Below are 21,992 nucleotides of genomic sequence, written 5' to 3'. Positions count from 1 at the left end.
AATGTAATGTCTGTATCAGACTCCAGTTGCATGTTCTAACCCAGGGGTATTCACCCTTTTTGGATCAGTATACCCCCAGTGGCTGGACACAAAGCTGTGTACCCCCAGTGGCCAGACGCAGAGCGGGGGGGTGGCCGGACACAGAGTGTCAGCGAGTCCTGCGTGTGAGCTTCCCTGCCCCCCGCATCTGAGTGGCGCCTGAACAGCAGCGCAGGATGGTGCGTGGCAGCGCTCTCTCCCCACCCACCTGCGCGAACCCCCCCAGGGTCTTCTCGCATACCCCTGGTTGACAACCCTTGTCCTAACTCTTTAGGGCTTCACTTTTTGCTTTTCAGGCAGTAAGCAGCAAAACAAAGCTTGACCATTAACTTTATCCAGTTTAGGAACCAAATCTATGCTCCTTGCTTATTAAAACTACTTGTAAAAAGCAAATATCCTTTTTTTTGGATGAAGATGTATTGAATGACTTCTAAATAATTATTTTAAACATTCTTCTAGTTGGAAAAACGTGGTTCAAATGCTTTCCAGATTAAATAGTGGTTTAGCTGCTAATGAGATTTTACAATAGAGACTGGTCAAAGGGGAAGATATCCCCAAATACAATTTTACCACAATATTATTATCTACTTGCTTGATATAGCTGCTAACACATCAAACTGTTGTGGTTTGGGGCAGAACTTCAAAACTAGTAATTAAAATAAACAAAGAAGAAAACATATCAAAATAAATGTCATTACATTTGAAATGCAGGAACCAAACACTCAAGTGTAACTGACATTCTTGTGAACAACTCTTCTTATAAACCTTAGCCCTCATTTGAAGAGATGCATTCACAATGCTGAAAGATGAGCTTTGTCCTAGACCAGGGCAATCCAACTGATGGTCCACAGGAACACATGCGGCCCTGAAAGGGTTAGCATGCTGCCAATGAGTTCCCACCTGGCCATCACGCCTCTCCCCCTCCCCCTTCCCCCTACCAAGTTGCCCCTGCCCCAGTGGCTGGAACGGGGCTGCAGTGCCAAAGCTGCAGGCACAGCAAAGAAGGGAGCCAGGCTGCCTGCACTGCAGGTTGGTGATGTATGTGGCCTGGGGGCAGGGGAGGGAGGAGAAGGAGAGGGGCATGGAGGGAACGAAGGGGAAGCCAAAAATAAGTTTAAAACCTCTGCAGCAGTCTGACCTAGCATTTTGCAGCTTGTCTTCATCAGCATAAAAAGGGCTATAAGGGACTTGATCAAAAGCCATTTCATGAATATTACTGATTTCTACCTGTTGCTAACGCCTAGAAAAGCTGACATTAGTACTAAAACTGCCTAATAAAAATCGTAAAAAAAACCCCCCCCCCCCCCCCCCCCCCAAGTGGGGGAGAGACATTCACAACATAAAAACGTCATGGTTACTCACTTCCCAGACAGCTTTGCAAAGGAGTCTTCTCTCACCAAGAAATATCCCCTTCCCCATTCTTGTTTTTAACTTCTCGGGTGGTGTGATTCATGAGAAACAACTGACTGCGTGCATAATGAATTATATACTGGAAGTTACACTTCATGTGTTACATTTGATGTATTTTAGGCAAGTGAAAACTTCATTATGGCATACCAAACAGGTTTCCAGGAACAGAGGCACTGAATTAGGGTCTAAAGAAGGATTGTCAGCTTTAACTGCATCAGAAAGAAAAACAGAAACACATTTCCTGGTTGTTTTTTTAAATTACACTTCAAGAGCTATTGTTACTAATGGCTGCTCCAAGTTGTAAAAACTGCAACTTGGGATGGCAAAGGTCAAAGAAACCCTACTGGTTTTTCCCAGATTACTCACAGAATTAATAAGATCATTTGGGAGCCAGCCTCTAAGGTTATCAGAAATTTCTAGTCATATGCATGTAATATATTTTGCAGCATTTCTGTTTACAACATCTTAATGATCTGCAGCAGTGAAGCGGAAATCCTTTTGCCTAGTAAGAGGTGATGCTGGAAGGTAATTTGAATAAATACGTATTTCTCATTTCCAGGGGCAAAAAAAAAAAAAAAAAGATAAAGAAGCAGATAAGACTTTAGAAACATGTTTGTTGAATTAAAAATTTTACAGTTCTAAAGTATTTCCATGTTAGCCAAAAATAAAATTTCTCTGCTAAATACACAATAAACCAAATTATTATATACATACACATTAAGACAATCACTGTTTTGAAATGGCAAGAATATCATTTTCAGCAGATATTTAAGATATTTGAAGCATAGATAAATCAAACTGAATGAACAGTTTCTGTATTTTCAATTCTACTACATACTTCTATGTTGACACCGGAAGAGCTGCCAAATTCATGGGGGTGGAAGGGGCAAAAGAAACCAAACCCATTTACATTGCTAAATAATGATTTCTGTTAATTAAGGAGCTATACGTAAGACTGCCTACGGTTGTCTTCCCTAAATAGACAATATGTGCCTTTACACAGTTTTCCTTCAGCTCTCATTATCATCTACACACAAAAGCCTTTCACCATGGTTTGTGTGTGTTTTGAACCCCGGCTTGCTTACCCAATATGGGCAAATGTACTCTGTTCACTCTTCCATACGGCTGGACTGGCACAGTTTCCCTTGTCTGTAAGGCATTGGAGGGGTAAGGTAAGCCCTTCACAGATCCACGAAAGTGCAGAAGTTCTGGAACCACAGTTTTTTATCCCAGGGCTACCCGATGACAGTCCCATTGCTCTGTGATTATGCATCTTCTCCAGAACTGGATCATCAATAGGATTCCACAGCTATTTATAAAACAACAGATGTCTCCACTTCACCACCAAGCCTGTATGATCTCTTTCACTAAGACAAACTGCTTTCTTCTGAGAACAAGCTGCTGCTGAAAAGTGGTCCACTGTATTTCAGGTCACCTATCTGCCTACAGTTGTGGAAATGGACATTCCATGAATAGTGTCAATAACTGGAATGGGTCATACATCCATGACTCAACACCAGATGAAAGAGGGGCCACAAACAGCAGCAAGCAGCATGAAAAGCCAGAACTGTTGGTTTACTGCAGTGGTCTCCAACCTTTTTAAGCATTAACCTTTTTGGCGTTAAAAAGCTACCCAAGATCTACTGTGTGCCGTCGCCACCCTCCCGCCCAGCAGGTAAGTCTGTGGGGAGGGAAGGTGGGGAGATCAAGGCAGAGGGAGAAAAAATTATTTGGGGGCGTCCCTCCCCAGTAGGTAAGTCCCACCGGGCCATGGTCCCACTCAACTTCCCCCTCCTCCTGCCTCTGTGGCACTATCCCTCACTGCGGGGGCTCGATCTAGTCCCCATTCCCTCCCTCCCCCACGGACTGACCTGCTGGCCTGGGGTGCGCACATGCATGCATGCGGGCACTTAGCCCCCCACCCCAGCCTTGGATCGACTCCAAGAGGCTCTGAGATCTACCACAAGAGGCTCCAAGATCTACCGGTGGATCGAAATCCACTGGTTGGTGACCACTGATTTACTGTGTTAGTGAGCTAAGAACATTTCTGCACAGGAGCTTCAGAAGGATAGACACGTTTTCCCACAATTGGCTGTAAAATACTGTATTTTTTCACATACTGCCCACACCCAAATAAGCAGTCGGAAACCACTACCAATATGAAATCAGCAGAGAAAAGTTAACACTGATTTCTATCCCTGCTTGCTGAGAGACCATTAGCAGCCATTTCACAGCACCATGCTTCTATTCAGGCAAAGGAAATCCACTTCCCCACTTATAAGACATACAACCCAGTTTTGGAGAGCTGATTTCTGAGGGAAAGGTATGTGTGGTATTTAAATTAATGTGGTGAACTGTAGAGTGGCACATCTTAAAACAACACTAAAAACCAATGAATATTCCCCCAGAAATCTTATCCATGTTCCTATAACATGACTGTCAATGCACATAAATTAGCATGCTTTGAGCATGACAGGGGTTGTCAACCAGGGGCATGCGTACCCCTGGGGGTACTTGAAAAGGCTCTAGGGGGTATGCATAGGCAGGTAGGGACAGAGCGCCGCCACGTACTATTCTGCACTACCATGCAGGTGCCACCCACCCAGCCAGATGTGGGGGGGCAGGGGAAGTTCGCACACAGCAGCTGATCCAAAAAAGTTGAAAACCCCTGGCTTATTAGAATAGGGCTGAGTATAGACATTCAAAAATCCTGAGCATGAATTGATTCAGTCTTTGCAGGTTAGTCTAAGCTACATAGATTAAACCAAGAAACAAGTAAACAGACATTCACTTTTGATTCCAGAAATGCAGCCACATGCCTGCAGTGGCTCAGGCTAGAAGCCAGGGGGGCACTACAGCAAGTCCTCCCTTCCCTTCTGCAGTGTCCAGAAGGCTGGAGGGAAGCTGAGCTGAGGTGGGAGGGCTTGGCCAGGCCCCAGCAGGTGCTGAGTATGATTAGGGAGGGGTTTAAACTCCCAACCATGGCGTGCCTGGAGGAGAAGCGGGGAGCAGCAGGCTTTTTTGGTGGGAGGAGGGGGTGTGGAGCGTTGCCAGACCCTGCCCCTGGCTGGCACCAAAGGGTTGAGCAGCAAGAGCCTGACCCCAGCCCCGGGCCTGACACGAAGTGGGGCAAGGAGGGGGGAAATCACAGAGAAGCATGGCTGGCAGGAACCTCCAGAGGTCCTCTAGAGTCTAGTCTAGTCCCTGTCTGAGCCCTGACCAGACCCTCCTATATAAGCACAATCTAAAGAGTGGAGGGTTTTCTTGCAGCACTTACAACTGAGAACACCCACCAGAAGAGCTCTCAACTGCTGGGGAAAAAAGCCACCAAAGGTTTCCTGTGACTGGTGCCCTCCTCACCCCACCCCACCCCACAGTGGGGCCCAGTACTGTGCTCCTCCAGCCTGAGTCCCAAGGCAGTGCCACATAGAGCCCCCCTCACCCCGCAGCCCTGCAGAGCAGGAGGAGGGGAGCGAGAGCCCTGCCTGCCTGCTGCAGTGGCTCCATGACATCCCGGGCTGGCCTGGGTGCAGGGCGCGGGGAGCAATCTGGGCACATAGCTTCCATGGCCCCAGCCCAAGCTGCAGCCAGATAAGAAGGTCCCTGCCCCTGTGGCATGGCTCAGCCTGGCCCCACCATCCACCCCCCTCGTCTGGGGCTGAGACTGGAACTGTGGAGCTGAGCTGGGCCAGCCTGCAGGCACTGCTGAGGGTGGGCATGGAGGGGCCGGGCCCAGCTGGCTGCAGCTTGGGCTGGGGCTGTGGGAGCTGTGCACCTGGATTAATCCTGGTGCCCCATGCCCAGGCTGGACCGGGTTGTCATGGAGCCGCTGCAGCGGGCAGGGCTCTCCTCTTCTTCCTCCTCCCCTACCACAGGGCTGGGGGGGAGGGGGGGGCCTCTATGTGTGGCACTGCCTCAGGGCTCAGGACCGAAGGGGCACAATACTAGGTCCCACTGTGGGGCAGAGGGGAAAGACTGGCTACAGGACGCTCTCAGTGGCTTTTCTCCCCAGCAGTACAGAGCGCTCCCCCAGTGGGTGTTCTCAGTTGTGGGCTCTGCGAGCAAACCCTCTGCTCTTTAGACTGTGCTTGTATGGGAGGGTCTGGCCAGGGCTCAGGCAGGGGCTGGACTACACACTAGAGGACCTCTGGAGGTCCCTGCCAGCCCCGCTTCTCTGTGATTCCTCCCCCCTTCATCTCAGGCCTGGGGCCGGGGTCTGGCTATGCCCCCACTCTCACTGCTTGAGCCTGGGGGTGAGGGGGCAGAGGGAGAGCCAGGCAAACCCCAGCTGGGATCCCACACTGGTGGAAGATGGGAAGGAGGGAGAATTAAACCCCCACTTTCCCCTCGGGCCACACTCCCCACTCCTGCCAAAGGGGGTACTCCAGAGCAGTGTTTCCCACCCTCACCCCCTTCTCAACCAGCTGGAGCAGTGATAATGCTCCGACTAGGGAGGAGACGGGTGGAGCCAACCCTGCTCCACTGGAGCAGGCAGCACAGCCCAGGGCTGCAGAACATCCTGGGAAGCTGGGGAAATGGGATTTAATTTCAACCAGGAAGGGGTCTGGGACAGAAGTTCTGTAAACCAGTTTGACCTAAATCAGTTAAGTCTGCAGTTTTGGCCATTTTGAAAGTGATTTATGTGCACTGAATGTCTGTTCTGTTACAGGTTTAAACTGGTTTCTGATCACTTAAACCAGTTTATGTGTAACTTCTGTCCCCAGCCTAGAAGACTGCACCCAAGTTTTTCTACCTCAGAGTCCCATATCATGAAAATTCTGTAGTGACAACCGCTAAAACCAAGTCTATAACGTCCAGTTAATCTAAATGGTTAGCTTAGCTTCGGTTCAAGCATCTTCACCATACCTACCTTTGTAGCTGTGTCCCTACTGTGTCTGTGCTTGTTGAAAGTTTCTGAGGCATGTTCCATGGTTCTTTTTTCTGAGAGACATACATTATTTTCCAGTCAATGGTGTCTGTTGCATGGGAATTGGTCTGCCATTGCAAAGTGTCAGGTTCCAAGTGGAGCCTGAGTTTTACCTCAACTCCCAGTTGGGTAAGCTGAGGATGGTAGGAGAGCATTAAAGTTAATATCTGGGTATAAGCCAAGGTTAACTGTGCAGCATAGACCGACCTGAGTTAACCACAGCCATTCATCCTTCCACCTGAAGAATGGATGATGTTCTCCTGCAGAATACTAAAGAAAGGGATGTGCACGGTAGATTATATCAGGCTTCGAGACAATAACTTCTGGGAAATAAAAAGATCAAGAAAGATAACTACCATGGACTCTCTTAATAAAGTTACACAGTAACTACATGTGCTATAAGAGTTCAGAAGAGGTACTTTAAATATAGTCTCATTTGAAGAGACAGCTACTTATAAAAGGACCAAAACTTTTCTTAAGTAATTACTTTTGGTTTAGTAATTAAGAAAAATTAACTAACTGGAAAAGAAGGGAATTAACTGCATCAATCAGGCCACATATGTAATTAAATCTTGTCACATATCTAACCTTGGTCATTAAAATCAATGATATTTTGGCACAAAGAAAAGTTTATACCTGAGCTTCCTCTATGCCATGATCCATCTAATTCAACAGCTCTTCCTTGCTTTCTGGTGGATACATTGCCAATGAGATTAAATATACAATTCATATATTATCAGGAAGTTGTCACTTAAGATGTAGGTTTTTATAAATCTTTACTAAATAGAATATTAAAATCAATGTATTTGGGATTTTTTCTTAATTTCAGATGAACATTTTGGATTTATTCATTGTTCTGCAGGAACTGCAACAAGAAAACTGGAGCAAGTCTAGGCCCTGAGAACCAGAAAATGAAAATGGCTACTTTTTTACTACTTCTATTCTGCTTTGTTTGGACTTTGAAAAGGAAAAGAAAAAATTGGCAAACAAAAGAGAAGTTATCAAGAATGTTTACAATGCTGCTGGCACAGGTAAGGATTTTTTTTCATGTGCATTTTTTAGCCTTAAAATTCTTTTTACCTGAACACATGGGTTAAGAACTGGTAAAATATCAGAAAACTAATTTAAATTATTCACTGCCAGCTGAAGAGTCCAGAAAATAACTGGGGTTTAGCAAAGGGTACGAAGCATTCCTCTCCAATCCACAAGTTTATGTCCAGCAGAGGTTAGCAAGGACCAAAACTGATTAACCAGTATTTTGGTAGCATATGAAAAATGGCAAAGTGAGTCTCTGATTTCATTTCACAGTTGTCAGACCCCACAAGGAGTCAAGTAATTCTTGAGCCATATCAAGCTTCTCTCTCAATGAAGATGAAATACAAATCTCACCACTAATACAGATACTAACCTCACTGAAGGTAGTAAGATTTTTTTAGAGCAAACCCATCCCTCCTAAGCAAAAAACTCTCTTCTTAAAAGAAAGTCTGAAAAATTAAATAAGCCCTACATGTCCTGCAATGTGCAATGTATTCTGAAGTCTTAAATGAGGGGCTTATATACCGTAGTTGGAAGTGGAATAAGCTAATTTTAGTGCCAAGGACACTGTACTGAACTTATTTTGCATTAAGCATCTGTGTACAGTTTTGCAGACTGTTAACTGCTGTGCTGATCACCTTCCACATGAAAATAAAATTCTCCAGCCATCCCCCAAAATGTAACCAAACTTCTTATCTGAAACAATAGAAAGTCAGGTGAGTAAGTATTTATAGCAATATGGACTTAGTGGCAGATCTGTATACTTTAAAATTGATTTATGTCAGAACAGTGCACATTCTTCACTTAGGGTGATAAATAATTTACCAGTAAACATTTTTGCCTATTAGCCAAAACCACATATTTTTGTACAGAACATTTTTACTGTGCTCTTTCTGCACAACAGATTTAGAAATAAAGTTTTCTATTACAAGTGTGCCAGAAAATCCTATTGTTATATGCTGTCTGAAATGATAGGATTTGGATTTCTTTGGATTTCAAAGGTTCAGAAGAAAATTAGAAGCAGTAGCAGTACCTGGATTAATAAGGACAGACAAAAGCACAGCCGGCAACTATTAGCTTCGTCTGGGCCGAAAAAGAGTCTCAGCATAGACATTTCTAGCTGGAGCTTTTATTTGTTGGGAATTTCAATGAGACAATTAAATACAGGCCCACTACAAAGTAGAACATATCTGTATTACTCATTATATTCTGAAGGAAAAAAGATCCAAATATTCCCTGATAAGGCTGTTTTTAAATTTAAGTCTCTCATCCAAGGCACTTACACCCCAGTTTAAAATGAAAATTGAAAGATTCGGATACTACACGGGCAAAGCAAGAAATTATATTTTGGCTAAATAAGTAGCAGTTGCCCCTTTTTACTGGCCACAGTATGCTTCAAACCTCTGGAGTCAGAAAACAGTTCAAGTACTACCACTATCTTGGAGTATCTGGGCATATAATCAGAGAGCAGATCTTCCCTTTAAATCAGGGGTGCTCAACCTCTGCCCATGGAGCTATGATATCCTGCCCGCAGGACCTCACAGGTTGGGAAATTTGGCAGTAGGGAAGCACTGACAATTCATACTGCCATGCACCTCTGCTGCAAAATTCCCAAACCAAGCCCTATGCAGTGGATTGGAGCTGGGTCATGCCCCCTCCTGCCCTGTGGGGCCAGGCCAAGCTCCCTCCCCTGCCACCGCAGGGCTGTGGCAGTCCCCCCTCCCCCCACAATGCAACTGCCCCCTCTGTGTGGCCGGATGCGGTCCCACCACACCAGCCCCAGGTGCCAGATTGGGACCACCAGATGGATCTGGCCCACAGCTGGACTGGGCGCTGCCCATTAAACCCACCAGGTAAAAAGGTTGAGCTCCACTGGTTTAGCTGCCCTTGTGAGACAGAACCCTAGCTGGAACCCTTCAGACTTGCCTGTAGCTTAAATATGCAGCCTCCCAGAACTCCCCACCACAGATGTGAGAGCCTTTTTACTTTATAGCTTTAATTCCTCAGGAGCATGCAACAGATGCATGTACACATCAGGATTGCTAGCTGTCAATAAAAAAAAATCAGTCTGAAAATGGGTGCCAGTGAAGTCCATAAAAAAGCATTAGCCAGCAGTAAAAACACTAAGCAGCTGGAAACTGACTGAAGTTCTGACAGCTGGATCAGAGCAGTGCCACCTGGTGTCCAAGGAGAAGCACAACACCCTGCAGGGACTGCTCTCTTAGCAATATGCTGCAGCTGCTTCCCAGGCTGCCTGTAATACTGCTGCATTGCAGATACGCTTCTTTAGGCATCTGTGCCAGAACAAGGGAGCAGGGCCGGCAGGTATAAGGCTGGGTGGTAGGGTGGCAGCATGATGCAGGGTGCAGTTGGGGTCATCAGGGTGTGGGGTGAGCAGGGGACCTCTGGCAAGGGGTGGGGGAAGCACAGTGTAAAATCACTGCAGTGAAGCAGGACAACTGACCCACAAAGTTTGTTTTTTTTACTGCAAACTTTTTACAGACCAAACTTCTTTATCAAGGTTGATTTTAAACTGCTAAATCTGAACCCAGTATTCTAACTGAGGCCTGGCAGCAGGACAGGGCCTTGCACAAAAGTTACATTATGTAAAACATACATCAGTAGAACAGTTTGACTGCCAGTAAAAACCTTGCAGATTGTCAGTTAAAAATGATTTCTTGAGTTGGCAACCTATGCACATGCATGCACATGCTTTGCACAGTTTCTAAACATATTATTGCTCTTAACAGCAAAAAAAGACCCAGATCTGAGAGAGAAAAATAAACCCTGACAGCATTTTTTGTCTTAGCTTCCTCATCATTCGGGAGCGTTTTTGGTCTAGGGTCAAGTCCTTTGGGGTGGACTACAATCTTTCTGTATAGCTCAAGATATATTCCTAAACTACAGAATCTTTCTAGCCCAGCTTGCCTTTCTAATTGGTCCTACAGGCTTCCTCTGCTGTAAAAGCCTGTCCATGCATAAGACTTCCTGTTTCTTGCCCCAAGCCTCCTGTATTACTTTTCATATATCCCCTTACCATCTAACTGACTATTTCATTCTGTTTGCTCATTTTTCAATCTTAAAACTCTAGCTCCCTGCAAACAAACAAGATGAACTTTTTTTTCTGGGTAGGAACCACATTTGTTCCACCTGCTCACACTTCAATACTGAGCTGTTTTGACTTAAGTAAACCACCATTTAGATTTATCAAATGACTGTGTGTCCTGGTATGGGAATTACACATTAGAAGCCTCATCAGCAAGGTGGGATAAGCATTCACAAGGACACTCCAAATATACAACTATTTCATAACTCCATAATATTATCGACCAGAATTCATAAGTCATACATGGTTCCCCAATATTCAAAACAGTAAAAAGAAGCTTTATATCAGCAATATTGTGCTAAATGTTCCTGAAGGGTAGGTAAGACATTCAGTTGATTTTCTGATTTAAAAATCCTATAATTTGGCTAAAAATAATAAGCAAGCACAAAAGAATATTTGTTTTTTCAACCAAGTAAAAAGTCTTCTTTAAATTTGTTATTCTAGTTTTAAATGAAAATTTAGAATTTATTAAGGACCTTTAAAAGTCACAGTTATTCCAAACAGTAATGTCTTTAAACAACACAGGTAGGCATGAATGCCCAAACATCTTCACTGGTCAGGGTGACCCAGTAGGTTCAAGGGTCTGCTGTTTTGGTTGTGGAGCCACATGTGTAATTTTTAATACACAATGCTAAGGTAACATTAGGCAGCTGTGCTTTGATTGGCCAGTGCTGCAAAGTAAAAAGCAACTAATGCAGATAAGATGACAGGTGGCCCCTTATAACAAAGTTGCTGGAATTAACTTTAATTTGGAAATCTTGACATTATCGACAATTGGTTTTTTTTGGCCGATGTAGCTGATAATGCCATGTGCATGCACGCAGTTGCAGCATGCTTGTGGCCAGGAATGCAGACTGGCAGCTTGGAGACCAGAATCCGGCCAGTAAGTCTGTGGCGGGAAGGAGCATGGGGGAGAGAACCAGCATGGGGGGGCAGATTGAGGCCCCCCCAGTGAAGGAGGAAGTGGGGCTGGGGTAGGCACTGCCCAGCCGGGGCGGGGCACAGGACAAGCCACGGGTGGCTCGTCCAGGGGCGCAGGGGAGTGGGGATGAGGTGGGGACTCCCTACCATGCACATGCATGCACCCCTGGGGAAGGCATGATAAGCATGTGCCCCCCAGGCTCAGGGCCAGGGATTGTGCTGGTCTCTTCCCAGCGGAGGGCTGGGCCAGGCTGCGCTCAGGATGGGTGGTGGCAGCGCTGGGAGGGGGGGCTATGGGGTGGGCTATAGTCATCCTAAATTTCCCTGTAGCCCCCCTCCCAGCGCCGTTGCCACTCACCCAGCCCCTGCTTGGCCCCAGCCCCCATACTGGGAAGAGGCCGGCACAACCTCCAGCCCCGAGCTAAGGTCCCTTCCAACCCAAACATCTATGAATACCATTACCTGGATAGCTTTTGAGAGTCCTTGTTCTTATGGATTCTTTGCTTGTTGAAGAAACAGAAAAGAGTCTCTCTCTTTAGAGGATGTCAAAAAGAGAAGGAGTTCATACCTCTGAGGCAGATCACAATTCATATAAAGTAAAGCAAATCAGCAAACTGAAATAAATGGCTACACTTCTAATTTAAATTTTGTTTAAGTATCTTATGCTAGTCATTCTGAAATTTTGTTTTTGGGATCTTTAATGACATCACTTAATATTTGCTGAAAAAAGTAGTCTGTTGAGGTCAAATTTGTATTAGGAGAGAGAAGCAGTTTGATCTTCTATAGAAAAAGAAGTAGGCATCTGACAGAAACCGTTTTCCCCCGGGCTTCCAGAAATAGCATTTTTTTTCAGTTTATAAATTTTACTTAAGAAATTTAAATAACTTTGTTTTCTCCAGCATTTATTAGTTGTCAGAAACCATTATCATTACCATGGAAGCAAGGCCATCTGTGTATTAGGCAGCAGAGATTAAACCATGACACATACAATGAATAGGAATACAAGTGTGTTCCTGGCTTACATTATTCACTTCTCTGTTTCTCCTAAAATATCTCTGTTATACAAACTGTAGCATTTCTTATATTTATAGTCTGTAAAATATATACAGATGTTCCATTGCCCTAACTGAAAGAATGTACAGTATGGTGAATCCTACAATAGGGATGACCAATCTGTGGCCAAAAGCATCACAGGTAGCCTCTGTCTGACACACAACAGGGCAGGAAGCAGAAATAGGAGCATCAAAATCAGTCAAGGGCTAATTTTTGACAAACCTGTCCCACTACTGTAGAATATCAAAATATCTAATGGACCAATCCCAAACAATGGCAACCATTTGCACAAAGTTATAAAATCCACAGGATGACCATAATTGCAACAACATCTCTGTTTGGATTTTTTTTCCCTTAACTGCCAGAGGCTGACCTATGTCTTTAAAAGTATGAGGCTGCTAATCAGGGGTGATGAGTAAGGGGTGCACACAGGTGCACGTGCACGCCCTGAGTGTAGCGGTGCACCCCCTGCAAAAAGGTGCTGCCAACACTGTCAGTGTCTACAGGCAGTCCGTGATTCCCACCGGCTGCTGCCACCACTGCTGCCAGCAGCTGCGGGTGGTCGCTGGCAGCATCGGCGGGAGCTCCCCCATTTACTGCTTCCATGCTCCCACTGCTGCCATGCCCCGCCAGCCACCGGGGACATGTGCCGTTCATGCCACTAATAACCTTTCTGTCCCATGTACCATAAAAAACTGATGATATTAGGATGATGATAATGATGAACTCTTCCTGTTCTGAAGTTTCCTTAGTTCTTTAAATCATATTATTGAGGCAATCAGTTGCACAGATTAAGAGCTATGGAGTGCATTAAAAAACAAAGATATCTTTTGGCAATTTAAAGAGGGAAACTATTGGTTTGAAATCAAATGTACTTAAAAAAAATCTATTCCAAATTGAGAAAAAAAACCACTTGGCTTTGCCTCTCCCTATTGTAAATTTTGCAACCATATAATCATGTTTTCCTAAGTTTCAAAAGTTTGCTTCTCCTGCAGCAGTATGAAAGAGCCATATGGGCAGAGATCGATTATATCCTGAATTAAAGATTTACTATTTTTGAACACTACTAATACACGAGTGAAATCCGTACACAGGGACAGCAATGAAACTAGCTATACACAAAAGATTTCCCAACTGTACAAAGTAAACAAACTGAAGAGAGTGGGAAAGTTTCTCTAATCTTTAGATATTATAACCTTTGGTATTACTTGGAAAACTGGCAAGCAATCATTTCAAACAGAACTGTAATTAACCTAATATTTTCTTCTTTTAAATTTATCTGGGTACTCTGTAAATAACTGACATTTCTGCAGACTTGCCATTGTACTGTACATTAATATTTTGTTTGCCAAGACTAAAGAAAACGGTTATTTTGTTGGGTTTTTTTTAAGACTACAAAAGTAATAGCTCTGAAGCTATTCGATTTTGCTATAATCCATACTAGTGGCATGATAGCATGATCATTTCAAGTTTTTAATCCTCAAGGCTAAGTACAGACAATCAAAAAGCCCAAGGCTGACTTGGTTCAATCTTTGCAGGTTAGTCTAAGCTCCATAGGTTGAACCGATAAGTGAACAGACATTCACTTTTGATTCTGGAAATGCAGCCACATGCCTGCAGTGGCCCAGGCCAGAAGCATGCTTCCCTGGAGCAGACAGCTTGGGCCAAGGCTAGCTCGCCCACCCTGTGAGGGGGGAGTTTGTGGGGGAAGTGCAAAGCATCCTGGGATGCTGGGGAACTGTGAGTTAACTTGAATCTGGAAGAGATCTAGGACAGAAGTTCAATGAAATGATTTAACCTAAATCTGTTAAGTGTGATACTACATCCATCCAGGTTTATCTTAAACTGGTTTCAGCTATTTTGAAAGGGCTTTATGTGCACTGAACTTCTGTTGTGTTACAGACTTGAACCAGTTCATGTGTAATTTCTGTCCCAGGTCCAAGAGGTGCAGGAACATGTGTTCAAATTATACATACTTCTTTATGCTCACCTACTCTGCCATGGTATAAATAAATCTCAGTTACTGGAAACTTGAGACAGCTAAAGTCTGTGAACCTGGGATACAAAAAAAAAAAAATCTACCAAATATCCTCAGCCAAAAATACGATGAGATGCAGACAACCTGTGTAACAAACTTCTAAAGAGTAGCGTAATTACAAATCACAGTAAAAAAAAAGTTAATAAAGTGATAAGGTTGCATGCAACCCTAAGCTTCAAAAGTTAGGAAATACTAGAATTTAAGTTTCCTATGCAATTATCATGTAGCATCCCCATGTGCTTATGCATCATAATAGTCCTGAAACAGAATCATGGGCCATGTTTTCCAGAGGAATCTTGCCTGTGGGAGACAAATGTATGGTACAAAATTGAGATTAAGTCAGAGCAGGGGGTACAAATACTCAATCAAGCAGGGCAGACAATGCCAGTAAAAATAAATAAAATAAGCTATAAGAAATCTCTGAAGTGTGTAAAGATCCCTATGTTAGTTGCATTTACAGCTGTTCTGACAGGTTTTCAGAACATCCTTTTCAAAACTAGTTTGCTGTAACTCATGATTGCATGCCTGGACTGTTCTCTGTTTAAATATCACACAAGCATTACCAGATCTCACTTTTCAGAATTGTTATTATATTACCTACTGGAGTTTTCTATTGTCTAACCAATAATCATACATTCATTTTAGTATCTAAGCTGCTGTCACCTCCAGCAGCCCCAGCACTCTGAGCAGTATACCATGCTTCAGGTGGGCAGGTGAGTGGGCAGAGGATGTGGGGTCACTCTTCAGCTTAGCTAGTCCCCCTAATCCTTGCATGCTCCTAAAGCCAGTGGAAGGGGCTGCAAAGGCAGGTGGCTCTAGACACCAGCAGGCAAGTGTCCAGAAAAGAGCCCAATCACACACCCATTCAGGTACAGACTGGGGAGGGGGAGGGGGCAGATGGAGGAAAAAGTAGGGCACAAAGTAAGTTCCAGAGTTGAGCATATGTTAAGAATATCCTGTACTTACAGCATTGACTTAAGACAGAGGCAGCTTCTCAGGAGCCAGAGTTCAGGATTCAGAGGATTTTTAAAAAGTTGTTTCCCAAAATTTGAACTGTACCTAGAAATGAAGAGGGTTGCTTGTCAAGCCCAGGCAGGGCTGATGCTAAAGTGCTCCCAGTAGCTGGATGTTGCTGTGTAAGCAGACTGAGTTACATTCTGCATTAGATACAGTTACTTGCAATGCTATAACCAAACCAGCAAAAATTATGTCAAGAAAACTATAAGTAGCTAATAACGACAACCTCTAGTGCAGTCTTAAGAACAAGGAAACATCAAGTTATGAGGCACTTCTTAACTTCATATGCATACAGAATGAGAGACCCTGAGTAAAATCCTGGCCCTCTTGCAGTCAGTCAGCAAGAGCTTTTCAGTGGAAAAGGGACTTCCTTCTTCCTTCAAAAATATCACTGTATAGGCACAAGTTTAATTACAATCTTAGCCACATTAGCAAATTCTTAGTAACAATGTGTGCACAGTTTAAGTGACGTGATTGGTTTCTAGAGCAGAGATTATCAACTGCAGCAGTGAGAGAGCCTTTTTAATGTCGTAAATTGCAAGGAGGTAAGCACTGTAAATAAATTCGTTTTTGAAATGGGGTACCGCTAATTCAGAAGAGTTATGAAGGGGCATCGGGAGCATGGTTAAGAGCCTCAAAAAGGTTAAGTACCACTGACCTAAGACAATGGACTTTAATGCTGACACTGCCGAGAAACATAAGACAGCTTACACTTTTCAGAGGTGCCGCTCACAAAATTGGGGAGAGGTGTTTGACCAATGCAGATATCAGTCATATTTCTGAGCTTTTTCTCCTGCAACTGTGAAAGGCTAAAAAATAAAAGCCTTAAGTGACAGCAAAGCCCAAAATAATCATAAAACTCTGGGAACTTTGGCTGTAGACACACCCCAGTAATTATTATGCCTTAATCTGTTCCTGCCTGACTAATATTTTATTTTTGATGGCTCCTCAACATACGCCTACTATGACCAAAACTGAACTGTATTTTTCCTCCTAGCCCTTTTCCAAAACAATCCTCTCTCTTATTCTCGGTTACTGTTGAAGACATCAACAACATCCACTCAGCTACTCAGGCTCCTAACTTGGGAATATTTTTTACTCCTTTTGTTACACACAAACATCAAGGCAGTTTCCAACGTTGGTATCTTTTTCTATAATATTTTAAATCTCCAGTATTTTTCTTACCAGGCACACAACCAATAATCATTGTGCAAGGAGAGTAAAGTAAGAAGTTAATGTTCTAAAGAACAAAACATGGAACTAACAAGCTTTATGCCTTTCATCAACCTGATCACTTTGATTTTATGTACATTCCTTTCCTCCCTCAATCTTTCATCTCCTTTCCCTATTTAGAATGTGGGTGGGATTTTCCAAAGCACCCGAGTCACTGAAATGCATAAATCCCATTGACTTTCAATGGGACTTGTACCCTTCAACTTCCCAGCTGCCTTAGAAAACCCCACCCTACCTGCTGTGCAGGACAGAGAATGTGTCTTGATATGCATTTCCAAAAGCATGCACTATGTTTTGAGGACCGTCATATTACGAGGTAAATAGTGACTGATCTAATTAATTAAAAAGTTCCAACGTTTCCTATCTATGAGAAAAATATAAATAATTAAAATTCAGTTTTAACTACTAGGTCAGAAAGACCAACTTAACTCCTCACCCCCTACACCTGATGAAAAAAGGAAGTAATCTGCTTTAAAAAAAATTCTTCAGAAAGCTATTGCCCGAAAAGGGCTCACATTCATAAAGCAACACTACAAAATATATAGCATGTAGTTATTGGGTAGAAAGTGCAAGTGTTGAAGTATGTTGCACAGGCTTTAGTGTTTCTGCACTTCTAAAATCCATTTCTAAAACAATGAAGAGCTACTGTCAAGATGTCCCTTAAAATGACAATTATTAAAGTGTTTCCTCTTAAGTTATTGGCATAAATGTATTACTTCTCCTGCTTAGGTTTTCACATTTATAAAAACATGGCTATGATATTTACCTACCAAGATGCTGAGACCTAATTAAACATTTGTCACTCTCTACAAAGTGAGAACTTTGAGGCCAGTATGTTCTCACTAGGGGGAACCAGAAGGGTTTGGGGGAGACGCTGTTTCCCCTAGCCCCCGCTGGCATAACAAGGAGTAATGGGCACAAGTTGATGGAGAGGAGGTACAGATTGGACATCCGAAAAAACTACTTCACAGTTAGGGCGGCTAGGAGCTGGAACCAACTTCCAAGGGAGGTGGTGCTGGCCCCTACCCTGGGGATCTTTAAGAAGAGGCTGGATACTTACCTGGCTGGACTCATTTGAGTCCCGTTTTTGTTTTTAGGTTTTGTTTTTTTTTTGGGTTGTTCTCCCGCCGTGGCGGGGGGTCGGGCTAGAAGATCTATTAGGTCCCTTCCGACCCTAAAACTATGAAACTATGTGGGGAAAAAGGAAAACCAGATTTGGGCTGAAAAATAACAGCTGCTTTAGAGGGAGAACATATGAACAAGCCATGTCTAGAGTGATCTAGCCCATCATACTCTCCCTGGCATCAACTATCATTGGTCTGAGGGATGTTAAAGCAGTGGCTTTCAACCTGTGAGCCACAGACTATGTCGAACAGGTCCATGAAAGATGACTATGATCAATCAAAAGTATGTGAATACCTACATTTACAATTCAAAAGGGTCCGAGCCTCCATTCAAAATATTTTATGGGTCCACACATGAAAAAAAGTTGAAAACCGCTCAGTTAGAGGATACATCCAATTGTTCTGCTTAATAGCTATTAATGGACCTACCCTCCGTGAATCTGCCTCATCCCTTTTTGATTTTGGCTATATGATCTGATGCTACAGCCTCTTGTGGCAAAGACTTCCGTGAGTTAACTATGCGCTACATAAAAAAAAAAAATTCCTTGTGTTTGTTTTAAACCTGTTTCCTGTTAATTTCAGTGCGTAAGCCCTACTTCTTGTATTCTGGGACTTGGTGAATAGCAGTTCCCTTCATTTTATCCACACCCTTCATGATTTTATAGGCATCAATCATATTGCCCCCTCAGCCCTCTTCTTTCCAAAAAAGGATGAGTCCTAGTCTTTCCAGTCTTTCCTGGTAAAGCAGCTGCTCCATACCCTAATCATCTCTGGTGCTCTTTTCTTTAAAAACTTTTCTAATTCTACTACATATTTTTTGAGAAAGGGAGACCAGAATTGCATACAGTATTCAAGATGGATATATATAGGGACATGATGATGTTTTCAGGTTTCTTTTCAATTCCTTACTTAATGATGTCCAACAATTTATTGGGTTTTTTTTAGTCACCACTGTGCACTGAGCCAATATTTTTAGAAAACTACCTATAATAAATCCAAGTTCTCTTTCCCGAGTCATAAGATCTCATTCAGAGATCTTCATTGCATATGTATAGCTGAGGTTAATTTTCCCTAGGTATATTACCCTGTACCTGTCAACAAAAGAGTTTCCCCCCACTTTCTTGCCCACTCAGCTTTGTGAGATCTTTTTGCAGCTCTTCGCTATGGACTTGAACTTTGACTACCTGGAATAATTTAGTATTTGATTTGTCTACGAACTTTGAGATTTTACTGTACACTCCCTCTCCTAAGCCATTTATAAAAATGTGGAACAAAAACTGGGCCTAGCAGAGATCCTTAGGAACCCTACTGCTGATCCTCCTCCATCCTACTCTTTGCTTCCTATATTTTAACCAACTTTTGATTCACCAAAGAACCTTCCCTCCAATCCTGTAGCAGCTGAGGTTTTTTAAGAGCCTTTGGCAAATAGCCTTTACAAAAGTTTTCTGAAAATCCAAATATACAATACCAGCTAGATTCCCCTTATCCACATTCTGGTTAACATCTTCAAAGAACTGCAGTAGATTGGTGAGGCAGGATTTCCCTTCACAAAAAATAAGCTGATTCTTCTCTAGCATATCACAATTATCCTTATTTAAGTATCTGTGCTAAATGCACCTTGAACACCACAGCAGTTCTGAAAACTTCAAGGCCTGAAAAGTAATATTTGCAATATCTTTGTATAACTTCTGGAATCTCACATCCAGCTGTCGCAGATTTCCTAAGACAGCATGTGGCAGTACAATCTCCACAGGGATCATAACATGAACATAAACTGGTTTTAATAACCAAATGCCAACAAAGAGGCACTCAAATGTAGTCAAAAGATAGCCATCTTTGTGGAGACAAATTAAAACAAATACAGGTTTTGTCTGCCAAGCTGTTTGCAGGCTACAATGCAAACACACAAAAGACTATTAAAAGGAACTGCCAAACAGCATCCAAGAGTTGCCTCAATCTTTTCACAGCAATTCAGACAATTCTATCTTGATATTATATTTAAAAAAATATTAAGTGTGACATTGAATTTGGACTGGATTAATTTCGTTTTGGCAAAACTAGATTGTCCAAAATGGCCGAAACTGGTTTGCGATAAACCTGGTTGAGTGTAGCATTAGACTTAATTGATTTGGCTCAAACTAGTTTGTCCCAGACCCCTTCCTAGTGTAATTTAAACCAGAGTCCCCCAGCATCCTGGCATGACCTCTGGCTGGACTCTCTGCTCCAGCTCAGCAGGGCTGGCCCCACCCCTCTGCTCCCCAGCCAGAGCTGAGGTCTGGCCTAGAGGGGTTTAATTCCCCCCTCTCTGTCCCACTGGCAGGGACCTGAGCCGGGTCTGCTGGGCGCTCCCCCTTCGCTGCTGCAGCAGCAGGGCACCATGGTTCCTGAGGCAGAGGGGGGCAGGGAGGAGGGTTAGTCTCCCCTCTCGCCCCCGCCACTGGCAGCCAGGTCTGCCTGCCATCACCACTGCGCTCGCTCCCTGTGGTGGAATAAGCCCCCTGCTGTCCCCTCCGCGGGACTCCACAGGGAGAGGGAATACTCCTGCCCCTGCCCCCCACCCAAGAGGCCCAGCCGGCATCTAGCCCTGCCCCCACCCTACCACTGGAGTGGTGAAGGGAGAGCAACCGTGACGGGGGCAGGAGCCCCCGTCATGGATTCCCCAAGCGCGCGTCTCATCTTGGTGGGGGGCTGCACTGCAGGGTAGGCAGAGCTGCTGTGTAGCGCAGTGGTGCTGCGGGGAGCTTGCAGGGCTCTGGCTCCCTCTGGACCCTGGTGCTGCTGTGCGCAGCCCACCACAGCTCTGCCCCACCCCACCCCACCCCACAGTATGGCCCCCCTCCAAGAAGGGGCTCGCGCTCTGCAACATTATGACAGGGGCTGCTGCCCCCATCAAGGGCCCTGCCCCTCCCACTGTAGTGGCAGAGCAGGGCACAGCTAGACACCATCTGGCATGGCCCTTGGGTGGGGGGGCGGGGGGGGGTTACTTCCCCTCCCTCCGGCATCCAGTGGAGGGGACAGCACAGGGGCTTATTCCACTGCAGGGAGCAAGTGCGGCAGCCCCACTGCTGCATCAAGTGGGGAGTACCCAGAAGACCCAGCTCAGGTCCCTCCTGATAGGAGAGAGGGAGGAATTAAACCCAGTTCAGCCCAGATTGGGCATAACTCCCCCCGCCCCCAACCATAGCTTCCCTGCAGCCGAGGATGCACTCTAGCACCCCCTAGCGCCTGGCCTGAGCAACTGCGGGCATGCCCACATTGCCTCAGTCCAGAGAGAATGTTTGTCCTGTTACAAACCGGTTCAACCTAGGCAGGTTAGATTAACTTGGCTTTCTGAATGTCTGTCCCTAGCCAGAATGTCTGTTCTGTTATAGGTTTAAACCAGTTTATGATCACTTAAACCAGTGTATGTGTAGTATCTGTCCCTAGCCTAGGTGATCAGAAAAATACATCTCGAAATGAACAGTACACTGTATTTACTCTCTAACGTTAGCCTCAGGTGATTTACAATGCCAGACATGTTTGGGTTTGCAGAGAACATCAGAATATGAATTATACACCCCACAGAATTGGGGGTTGGGAAAGCTGCATGTCTATTATGATGACAAGACCTCTAAGGCTAGAACTGCATGTTAGAAAATTGTCATGTATTCAAGATGCAGTCACTACAGAATTTCCTTAATTCACAGAATGTTTTACATGAAATTAAATACTGTATACAAAGTGCATGGTTTCATGTTAATCAATGAAGTTTCAGCAACACTGTGAAGGATCTGAATGTTACAAAATTGAGATCTTCTGTTAGATTTTGGAAATGTCTGTTGCAGAGTTTACCATTTCCAACACTATACCTTACCTAAAACAGAGGTATTGTCTTTGTTCAAACTGTTTCCTTTTTATTTCCAGATGCAAGGTTCCTTTTAGATCAAACCATAAGCAATGCTCACTCTAATAGAGTAAGTCAAAGAGCAAATCAATGTAACGATGAAAACACTGCAACAACAAACAGATTGAATTTTATTAGTGTATGTTAAGAGTCATGAACCAAAAAGATGACAAAGCCCATAGGGAGATACAGAGTGCCGAAGCAAG

At 44.0% G+C, this 21,992-nt stretch overlaps 1 protein-coding gene across 1 annotated transcript in view; it reads right to left on the bottom strand.

Moving 5' to 3' along the window:
* The window catches only part of DISP1 (dispatched RND transporter family member 1), a 123,774-nt gene extending 108,196 nt beyond the window's left edge, over positions 1 to 15,578 (bottom strand). Inside the window, 1 exon segment of the mRNA XM_025210637.1 lies at positions 15,496 to 15,578. Coding sequence (XP_025066422.1) covers positions 15,496 to 15,500 — 5 coding nt within the window. The 5' untranslated portion in view covers positions 15,501 to 15,578.
* Positions 15,579 to 21,992: the final 6,414 nt, after the last annotated feature.

Source organism: Alligator sinensis, unplaced genomic scaffold, assembly GCF_000455745.1.
Source record: "Alligator sinensis unplaced genomic scaffold, ASM45574v1 scaffold266_1, whole genome shotgun sequence".
Lineage (NCBI taxonomy): Eukaryota > Metazoa > Chordata > Crocodylia > Alligatoridae > Alligator > Alligator sinensis.
The sequence above is the reverse complement of the archived record's forward strand: the minus strand, read 5'-3'. Positions and strand labels throughout refer to the sequence as shown.